The 8,814-nt window shown below is 42.4% G+C and overlaps 3 protein-coding genes and 1 non-coding gene across 7 annotated transcripts in view; 1 reads left to right on the forward strand and 3 right to left on the reverse strand.

Moving 5' to 3' along the window:
• LOC104807759 (kinesin-like protein KIN-7D, mitochondrial) overlaps window positions 1–1,490 on the reverse strand; it is an 8,389-nt gene extending 6,899 nt beyond the window's left edge. For both annotated transcript variants that reach the window (XM_010533160.2, XM_010533159.2), the window contains exons 1-4: window positions 810–1,490; window positions 561–658; window positions 329–418; window positions 148–200 (exon numbers count right to left, since the gene is read on the reverse strand). In XM_010533160.2, the coding sequence (XP_010531462.1) occupies window positions 148–200; window positions 329–418; window positions 561–658; window positions 810–1,159 (591 nt within the window). In that variant the 5' untranslated portion in view covers window positions 1,160–1,490. The remainder of the gene's footprint in view (window positions 1–147; window positions 201–328; window positions 419–560; window positions 659–809) is intronic.
• Window positions 1,491–3,241: 1,751 nt separating this feature from the next.
• On the reverse strand, window positions 3,242–3,313 carry TRNAP-CGG. Its single transcript has one exon. It is a non-coding gene; the product is annotated as a tRNA-Pro (tRNA).
• Window positions 3,314–3,394: 81 nt separating this feature from the next.
• Window positions 3,395–4,776, forward strand: LOC104807761. 3 transcript variants are annotated; one of them, XM_010533163.1, is made up of 4 exons: window positions 3,395–4,044; window positions 4,154–4,363; window positions 4,462–4,571; window positions 4,638–4,776. In XM_010533163.1, exons 1-3 carry the CDS (start codon window positions 3,445–3,447, stop codon window positions 4,531–4,533), a joined length of 882 nt encoding a protein of 293 aa, XP_010531465.1. In that variant the 5' UTR covers window positions 3,395–3,444; the 3' UTR covers window positions 4,534–4,571; window positions 4,638–4,776. The 3 variants fall into 3 exon arrangements, with proteins under 3 accessions (XP_010531465.1, XP_010531466.1, XP_010531464.1); XM_010533164.1 differs by having other exon boundaries at window positions 4,654–4,776; XM_010533162.1 differs by having other exon boundaries at window positions 4,462–4,776.
• Window positions 4,668–8,814, reverse strand: part of LOC104807760 (protein DETOXIFICATION 46, chloroplastic) — a 5,103-nt gene continuing 956 nt past the window's right edge. The window contains exons 2-14 of the mRNA XM_010533161.2: window positions 8,452–8,546; window positions 8,143–8,251; window positions 7,599–7,654; window positions 7,201–7,256; window positions 6,743–6,881; window positions 6,373–6,510; window positions 6,219–6,287; window positions 5,933–6,043; window positions 5,631–5,759; window positions 5,420–5,497; window positions 5,192–5,263; window positions 5,020–5,082; window positions 4,668–4,946 (exon numbers count right to left, since the gene is read on the reverse strand). Of these exons, the coding sequence (XP_010531463.1) occupies window positions 4,842–4,946; window positions 5,020–5,082; window positions 5,192–5,263; window positions 5,420–5,497; window positions 5,631–5,759; window positions 5,933–6,043; window positions 6,219–6,287; window positions 6,373–6,510; window positions 6,743–6,881; window positions 7,201–7,256; window positions 7,599–7,654; window positions 8,143–8,251; window positions 8,452–8,546 (1,220 nt within the window). The 3' untranslated portion in view covers window positions 4,668–4,841. The remainder of the gene's footprint in view (window positions 4,947–5,019; window positions 5,083–5,191; window positions 5,264–5,419; window positions 5,498–5,630; window positions 5,760–5,932; window positions 6,044–6,218; window positions 6,288–6,372; window positions 6,511–6,742; window positions 6,882–7,200; window positions 7,257–7,598; window positions 7,655–8,142; window positions 8,252–8,451; window positions 8,547–8,814) is intronic.

Genomic DNA, 8,814 nt, shown 5'->3' on the forward strand with positions numbered 1-8,814 from the left:
TCCCTACCCCCATAATCATTCAACCCAGGCAGAACTATCAGCAGGTATCTAAAAATGGCTAGATGGCAATGATGTCCCTGACTGAAAGTACATGTCTCAAACAAACACCAAGCAGAGAATCAGAGGAACCACACAGAAAATACTTACGTGCATTGTATGTGTCTTTCCACTGCTTGTAACACCATAAGCGAAAACGGTTCCTGTCAAGTTGCCAAAACTGAATGAGGAGACTTCATTCGACATAATTTCACTAGCAAAGAAGTTATCTCAAAGTATATCTATCAGAAATACGAATCTGGTTAACTGTTTCTAAAGCTATATCCCTTACCATTTACACCTTCCATAGCTGCTTTGACTACAGGCTTTGCAGCTACCTCATATACCTCTGGAGTGATTGCTTGTGGTCCAAAAACTTTATCTGGGAATCAGCGAATCAAAAGAAGTTCATCCCATCATACTCTTAAGATCCAACAAGACTCCAATCACTAACACCATCATCTTCAGAAGACAGTAAAGTGATCTCCCGAATATAATTATCCGAGCAGAGATGAAGCTGGTACCAAATGCGTAAGCTGTGACTGGATTGTACTCGTGCCTGACAATCTTATCCCCATCTGGATACCAAGCAACCTCATCCCCTCTTTGATACTCTCTCTCACTGTAACCAAATAAATAACAAGTGAAATTGTGAAACCCCGTGGAAATTAACCGAGTTTCCGCTGGCATTGAATCTTTTGCAAATTCTGAACCAGAAGAATCACGGAACTATCTCCGTTAGATCTGGTCCACCACGCTCAGATCTGTCATACCTCATTGGTCGAAACCGAACAGTGACGGAAATACTATCCCGCTCAGAACTCGTAGTCTCCATAGGCTCGCCGAGGAGCTCGTCCGATGGGTAAGGGACAGGCGATCGATCTCCGTAGCCCCCAGCCCCGAGGAACGCCGAGTCAGAGCGGCTACGACTAGGCGTCATAGATCGAGACCCGATTCCGCCACCGGAGTTGAAGAAGGAAGAAGCAGCGGTAGAGCACGAGCGCGGAATGAGACGGTTGCTCATGTAGGAAGAAGAAGTCGACGAAGCCGATGAGTAGGGGCTCGGCGGTCTCCGGTACGAGAACGGTGAACTGCTCCTCGCTCTGGATGACGATGAGGCCATCCGGCGCCTCGGAACTCGATCAACTCGGAGACTCGCTAGCCAATCGAAAGAGGAGGAGGAGGAAAAGAAGAAGAAGAAGAATCGAACAAAACTTCGGAAGGACGGCGAAGAAGATGCAGAGAATGTGTCAGTGGAACCTCACATGGTTGGAGACAGAAAAAGGCATTGTGCTCTCTCTCTCTCTCTCTCTCTCTCTCCTTTTGTTTAGCTGCGAGGTGGAGACCAGAGAGAGATAATGTTTCGTCTTCTTCAAGCGAAAGTGCTGCAGAGAGAGAGATCCAGTGGAGAGATTTCTCCTGGTGAAGAAACGAGGAGGCTGAAATCTGATTTTTCTGATTTTGAATTTTTTTGTTCGTTTTTTTTAAAAAAAAAACAGTATTTATTTAATTGGGGCAGTTGAAAATGATTTGAGGAGAAAAATATATAATTAATTAATTCCATTTCACCGTCAGCTGCTGATGTGTCGCGCCCAAAAGACAGACAGCCCCGAGGGAGGTTCACTTCAACATCACGCACCAGACAAAAAAAATTACGTAAAAATAAATTTGATGGAATGGAACGAGCGGGAATACCTCTTAATTCCTATAACTCATTCAACATTTTTTTATTGCTATTCAATGTATTTATATTTTATTTTATAATCATTATTCTCTTGTCACCAAAATTATTTATTTCTGAATTGTGAAACACGTAATATGTTTTTCATGCAATCACAAAAGATAAAAACTAGAAACGGGAGTTTTCGAAGAATATAAAATCATAGCACGCGCATGGGGGAGAGAGTGAGAAGACGGGGGGGGGGGGGGGGGGTTAGCTCGCCCATGTGACCGATGCCCCTTTCACCCGATCTCGCTTTACACGTAGGCGACAAGACTCTTATGAGGGGCATTAATGTCATTTCCTAGACAAACGAGCGGCAAGGGTAGAGACGTAATTTGTTACTTCTGGTTGGGGCCGCTGAGGGTGTTAAGCGTCATTTCCCCTTGAGTCAGGGAGAGTCAACGAGAGGGGTCATTGGTCAACGTCCAAAATGCACCCTTTTTCTTTTTTCTTTTTCTTTTTTTTTTTGGTTCAATTAAGTTTCACTTGATAATTTGGAAGATTAAGTCGTCTTAATTAAAACAATAATGGCACAACAAATATAGCAGCAGCAACTGCAATTAATAATGGACTGCAGTGCCCAAGAAACGTAAATAGTAGACGATGCTTATAACTTAAGCAACAAAGGATAAGTGGGTAGTCTATCAAATGCACAATTGTGTACCACAGTTTCAGTCTTAACTTGTATTTGTGTGTATATATATATATATATATATATATATATATATAAGGAAGAAGCTATAATGATGAATAGCTGATTGAGTCACAGTATGATTATATCTCTTTTGACGTGGATGAAAAATATATGGAAGATTAATTGAAAGATGTGTTTTTATATGGTTTTAAGTAATTAAGAGCTTGACACATGTATATACACATGCAGTAGCTTTGCAAGTTTCCCATGTATATGCACACAATACATACGTATATGTGCATGCATACATGTAAGCAAGCATCCTAAGCAAAGGGCGTAGCGAGGTGAGGAAGTGGGTCCTCTGTGGCTGCTTGTTGAAGCTAAGTAGTAGTCACTTCACCATCTCCCACCACAGCTGTATCACGTGCGCCCCTTTCACATCCTCACGTGCCAACGCCATGTGGTCTCTTCGTTCTTTTAGAGTTTCCTATCCACTACATGTATCCCCTTTTCCATAGGAGTCTTATTCTTCTAGCTATTTATCATAGATATTTGGATATTCTAAACTAAGGCTCGAGGTACACGGCTATAAAAAAAATATACTTTATTGATTAAACAACTGTGAGGTTAGCGTCATCAAATCCGTGTTCAGATACCATGCTCATTGCTCCCTTCGGTAAAGGGATGGAAAGCATAGACAAACAGACGACGTCCATTAAAAATGGGCCGACCTTAAGTGGGCCCATAAATGACCCATTTGTCGGCTATAAGAGCGGGAATGATATGGACCGGAGGATAAAGCCGATGAAATAAGCCTGGTCCAAAAAAAGAGCAGAGGCGTGACAGATGGGGTGTTCCGAGAATCGAACTCGGGACCTCTCGCACCCGAAGCGAGAATCATACCACTAGACCAAACACCCAGCTTGTAGACAACCTTAAACGGAGAGTCACTTCGCTGATGAAGATGGGGACTATCAATACAAGTGAAAAATGGTTCCAGATTTCCCCCATAATTATCCGAAGACCAGAGAGTTCCGAGTCGGCTGCAACAATGGCGACCGTAACATCGTCGTCGTCTTGTTCATCGGCTCTCTTTCTCCACCATCTTCTCCGACATCCTAAGCAGTCTTCTTCCGTCTGTCTGTTCGTTAGACCCTTTTGCGCGTCCACATTCACCCAGAAAGCCAATCAGCATCTCGAGCCTCGCTTCCGTTCCTTCCTTGCGTCTTTCAGCTCGCCTTCACTTCCTCCTTTGTCTTCCTCTATCTCGCTCTCTGGCTCTCTCTCCTCACTCTTCATTTCGAGAACTTACTCTTCTGTTCCCGAACCAGAACTCGGGGAAGACGAAGATAATGCGTCTTTATCTGCCCTAAGCGTGGAAGAAGAAGAAGAAGAGGATAGTCTGGATCCTGCGCTGCTTTCTCTGGTAGAAAGTGAAGATTTGGGAGTATCGGAAGGGGATAAGGAGGAGAAAAAGGCGAAGCCACGAAATTCGGGGCTGAAAATGACGGTGAAGGAGAAGAAGGAGCTGTCTTCTTACGCCCACAGTCTGGGGAAGAAGCTCAAGTGTCAGCTCGTCGGCAAATCGGGTGTCACCGATACTGTTGTTTCCTCCTTCCTAGAGACTCTGGAGAAGAACGAGCTCTTAAAGGTATAAACTTTCCAAGCCTTTCCTGTAAGAATTCACCATCTTACGATCTTAATAAAGAAGAAAGCTGTGTAAGAACTTACGCTAAGCCTGTCAAATCCCATGAACACAGGTTAAGATTCACAGGACGTGTCCGGGGGAGCTGGAGGACGTGGTTCAGAATCTAGAGGAAGCCACCGGTTCAGTGGTGGTGGGGCAAATAGGGCGGACAGTGATAGTGTACAGGCCCAGTCTCACCAAAATGAGAGCCGAGGAGAAAAGGAAGGAGAACCAGAGGACGTTCCTGAAAAGAACGCCACCGAAGGCCTTCTCCCCATCGTCTGTGAGTACACGGAAACTGTAGATTACAAGGCTTCTTCCTCTTTTCTCCTGCTTGTTGTTTCTCTCGAGGTTCTTTCATTGTGTTGTCGGAAAATGCAGAGAAAGGATTATGCAGCCACCAGATCAAGCGGGCGCGGGCGCAGAGGAGGTAGCAGGGTTGCGACGGCTTGATTCCCTTGGAATTGTTCTGCATGAGTTCCTGGAAACAGGTAAATGTGCGGCTTGTTGCCTCATCTTCTGCATACAGGGAAATGATCACTACTCGAATGAAACAGGCAAAACTTTCTGTAGGAGAGAGACGAGCATCTGCTAAGCATTTTCATTTGTCCAAAGGCGTTTTCTCATTCAACAAGAATATGGATTACAATACAGTTGGATCTATATTTAATTGAATCGAATCTTTTATCTGTTCTAGTGAGGAATCTATAAGGATATGATCCATGGCGGTTTCCTTCTTGGTGTAAATTTGACTCTCGTAGCTAAGCAGCTTTCACTTTCTCTCCGACTGCGTATCTACTTGTGTCTTCTGAGTAAAGTATACCGTCTCGTTGTAGAAGCCGTTGAAGGGCTAGGGAAAATCGAGCCTGAAACAGGTCACATTAGAATCAAAAAGTGTATAGGATTGTATAGTTAGCGCAACATATGTGTGGCTTGTACCCATTGGAATCCCACAAGGGCGAACCAGCAGCCACGCAAGCCAAATCCACCATTGCTCAGAAGCTGTCGATGATTGTAAACATAAAGAGATGAGAGAATTAGAGAGCCTAATCAGGATTGGGAATGTGGAACAGTGGATGGAAAGAATGATGGTCGGTTGAGTGGTGTGTACCACAAGTACAAGTCCAGCTGCAGCCAAGCATCCGGTCATAGATAAGCTAATAAATTTGAGATCTCTTCCAGCCTGCGTTTTACAGAGAACGCTTCAGTTTTTTAGATTTCGGTAATCAGAGTCTTTTCAGAATCGTTGTAAGAAGATGATAAACTATACAAAGCAAGGTACTGAAGGATCGGAATACAAAGTGAAGCGAGAACCATCAGAGTGAAAGGGCAAGCTTACCAGCAAGGTGCCTTCAAGACTGTGGGTACTCGGTGTCATGAATAAAGCTAGAAAATACGGTATAATGACCTTGTGCATCTGTAAGAAGACAGAAGTCAAAAGAGTTTTAGAAAGTTGCAACTTGCAACATATAGCTGATATCAGATACTGGATAGATTGTATTAAAGATTTGAGTGTAGGGATGAGATAATTGGGAGGAGACAGAGAATACCTCATTTACGACAACCTTGTCGTGTGTGAAGATGCCAGGGAACAGCCAAGGAACCGCAGTCCCAACGGCTCCAATTACAAGACCCAGTGTAGCTCCGATTATGAAAAGTGACTTCAGCAGCATTCTGGCCTGTGTGCATTATAAAAGGAAAAAAAAAACTAAACGGCTGTCTTGAGAAAAAAAAAACAGGCAGTGGCATCATTCAGTGAATACTTGATTGCTAGTTCTCAAGTTTTATGACAAGGCCAAACAAGAACGGATGTTGTTTCTCAGTGTTGCCTGAAAAGTAAAGAGAGCTTTACCTTAGGCAAGTTGCGGTTGATCCCGTACAACAACTCCGGCATAAAGGACTGTGCGGTCTGAGAGAGAGGTTCCCCCCACACAGTGCACATTGTATATGTTTGTAGCATAACCTAGAACGAGGAAAACGAAGGAGAAAAAGATTCAAAGAAGATAGGGAGAGAGAGAGCAAACTTATTGATGCTTTGAACATCTAAGAACCCTACCTGCCAAAGAAAAATTTCACTCAAAATTTTTCACAGCAATTTGGAAACAAGAGAGGATGTAGAATACAGAAGGACATCTCACCTGATGAGCAGCTACGACTGTGGTGCCCATTGAAGTTGCGAAGTATACAAGGAGCGTATAGAAAGCAACCTAAGGGAAACACAGAACAAATCTCAGAGGCTAAGAGATGATCATTATGGCATTGAGTATTGTTTTCAGATGTGAAGAGGGTAACCTTCGACATCATAGTTACAAAAACAGGGGCAGCCAGCCCGAATATTGTTAGAAGCTCATTTGGAGAAGGTATGCGGAGCAAAAATGCGTTGTATCCTTTCTTGTTTAAAGCATCCATCATCATATAAGCTGCAACAACCTAAAAAAATCTCCAGTTAGGCACTGCAGATATAAAACCATAGAGAGACACCATATATTGTCAATAGGTTTATGGCATAGAATCAGACATCTCAATCCAAGAATCCAAAGTTTGAAAATGTTTGGTACACAAACGCAGTACATAAGCCAGAAAACTTCATAATTTTCAGTAATCTCGCTATAATAAGGAACCTTTGATTGTATATGAATAGATAAGGTGTAACTCAGCTTACTTGTGACACCATTGTTGCCCAAGCTGCGCCTGCTATGCCATATCCTAGAAAGGTGCACAAGACCACATCACCAACACCATTTATTATGCTAGCAACTGCCAGTGCCTTTAGAGGCCCCCAAGAGTCTTTCATACCCAGGCTGAGACAACACAAAAGAGCAGATGCTTAGCATAACAATTAGATACCAGTCTTGTGGTATTAAAAGAATTCACAACCAGACATGGCATTACAATCAGCTAACAGTATATTCACTCAATATGTCTCGTAGTGTAAGATCATCAGCAGCTTCTTCCACTAATGATCCACTGTGATAGATTACAGACTAAGTTGGGGAAATATTACTGAAGCTTTTAATAGTGCACAAATGTGCTCTCTTGCATATTTTTAAGGGAAACAGTAAAATCACTTGAGAAAATAAGTTAGAGCTACATGCAGAGGGAAGTTGGATATCAGAGGACCTTGCACTTTGAGCAACCCATCCAATGAGAACAGCTGGCCATGCAAAACCTCTAATCTGAGAAAACGAACAAATTGTTACTACATAATATGTGCAGGTAGCAAGTCTCCACTAAGAAAACTACACTAGTCTTCATAGGTTTGCAAAGACATATTTACACATGTGCCTTGAAGCTTAAATCACAAGAAGCCAGAGGAAATAAATTCCAAATAAGTTTTGGCCAAGAATTAATGCATCTTAGGGATAAACATGAGTGGCCCTAATTATAAGATGTCCGTCTTTGCATAGATTTGCATGGAACCCAAATCCTATTTGCCTACATGCATACAGCCAATACGCTCTCGAACTCTAACATAAAACACAACAAAAAAGGGTTTAATGAGATAAAAGACTATCAACCTGGACATATGTGTTTGCTGCTGGCACAATATCGACATTCTTTCCCCCAGTAAAAGCTGAAAGAACACAGGACCAGTTAAGTTATGATCAACTAAATGTTAACCGCCCACCAAAGCCTTTCTATGTACTAGTACATATCCTGTTAGGTAAGCTACGAGGAATTTCATTTTTAATCACTGATCCCAGATGCGCAACACATTAGCTGAAGAAAGATGAGAAAACCCCACAATTGATTGTTAAAATATTGACGCATATAAGTATGTACAAGATTAAATTCAACTACAGAAACTTTTTCCAACTTGCTGAAGTTTATAGTTCCTAGGTTCACGCTGGAGATAAATATTTCTACTCGGTGTAAACTTTACACCCAGTACAGTGAACAAAATTGAATTTCTCAGCCTTGATTTTTATCCAAAGGAACCAAATTCGGAACCCTAGTAACACGCACTAGGAGTCACAGGTCATAAGATTAGCAGCAAAAGGCTCGTTGTTTGTTCTTGAAAGTTATGATTTCTGATTTGAAACATTTACCAGTCTGCATTACCAGTTAGTGCCCAGGGACCAAACAGCCTTGTAAACAGGAACATCGCACATCCACAAGCCAACCCAATGAAAAGCAAGGTGGATATTTGATGCTGAACGTCATCTTTATCCTGCAATATTACTATTCAATGAGCAAGACGGTGGCTCAAACAGCTAGTCAAGAGTGCACTATTCAATAAACAGATCCTGATAATGAGCATTTGGCATAAGACAAGAAGATTGCCTTGATCTCATCCATGACCAGAAAAGCATGGCAGGTCAAATTTATACCTCAAAACTAAGAATGCCCTGAAGGTTTTGACAAACTAACCTGCCGAGCAAGAGAGGTGGCAACGAGATTTGAAGTCGCAACTGAGAGGAACATGAATGTATAGCACATATAATCACATATTACTGTTCCAGGACCTGTTCATCAACACTGACATCTGGATTAATGTTACTTGAATTAGCAAACTCATGCCTAAGGCATGGATAAGCCGCCAAGTCAATTGATCCTCCAAGAACACCTTCACTGATATCATAAATTTGGGTACTCATCTGTTTCAGGCAGCGCCAGATTAAACACTAAATACAGAGCCAATCAAATTAAATTGTTCAGAAGTCCCGAGGATACGAAAGGCTTGTCTATAACAAGACAATGCCCTAGTTCATCTTCCCCCCCCCCCCCCAACTT

Source organism: Tarenaya hassleriana, unplaced genomic scaffold, assembly GCF_000463585.1.
Source record: "Tarenaya hassleriana unplaced genomic scaffold, ASM46358v1 Cleome13, whole genome shotgun sequence".
In the NCBI taxonomy this organism is placed as follows: domain Eukaryota; kingdom Viridiplantae; phylum Streptophyta; class Magnoliopsida; order Brassicales; family Cleomaceae; genus Tarenaya; species Tarenaya hassleriana.

What these genes read in the sequence shown, in the direction of transcription:
- LOC104807761 (XM_010533162.1), top strand. Translation starts at nt 3,445, where the DNA reads ATGGCGACCGTAACATCGTCGTCGTCTTGTTCATCGGCTCTCTTTCTC. An exon ending in AGAAGAACGAGCTCTTAAAG is followed by an intron (nt 4,045 to 4,153) that starts GTATAAACTTTC and finishes CCATGAACACAG; the next exon opens with GTTAAGATTCACAGGACGTG. An exon ending in AGGCCTTCTCCCCATCGTCT is followed by an intron (nt 4,364 to 4,461) that starts GTGAGTACACGG and finishes CGGAAAATGCAG; the next exon opens with AGAAAGGATTATGCAGCCAC.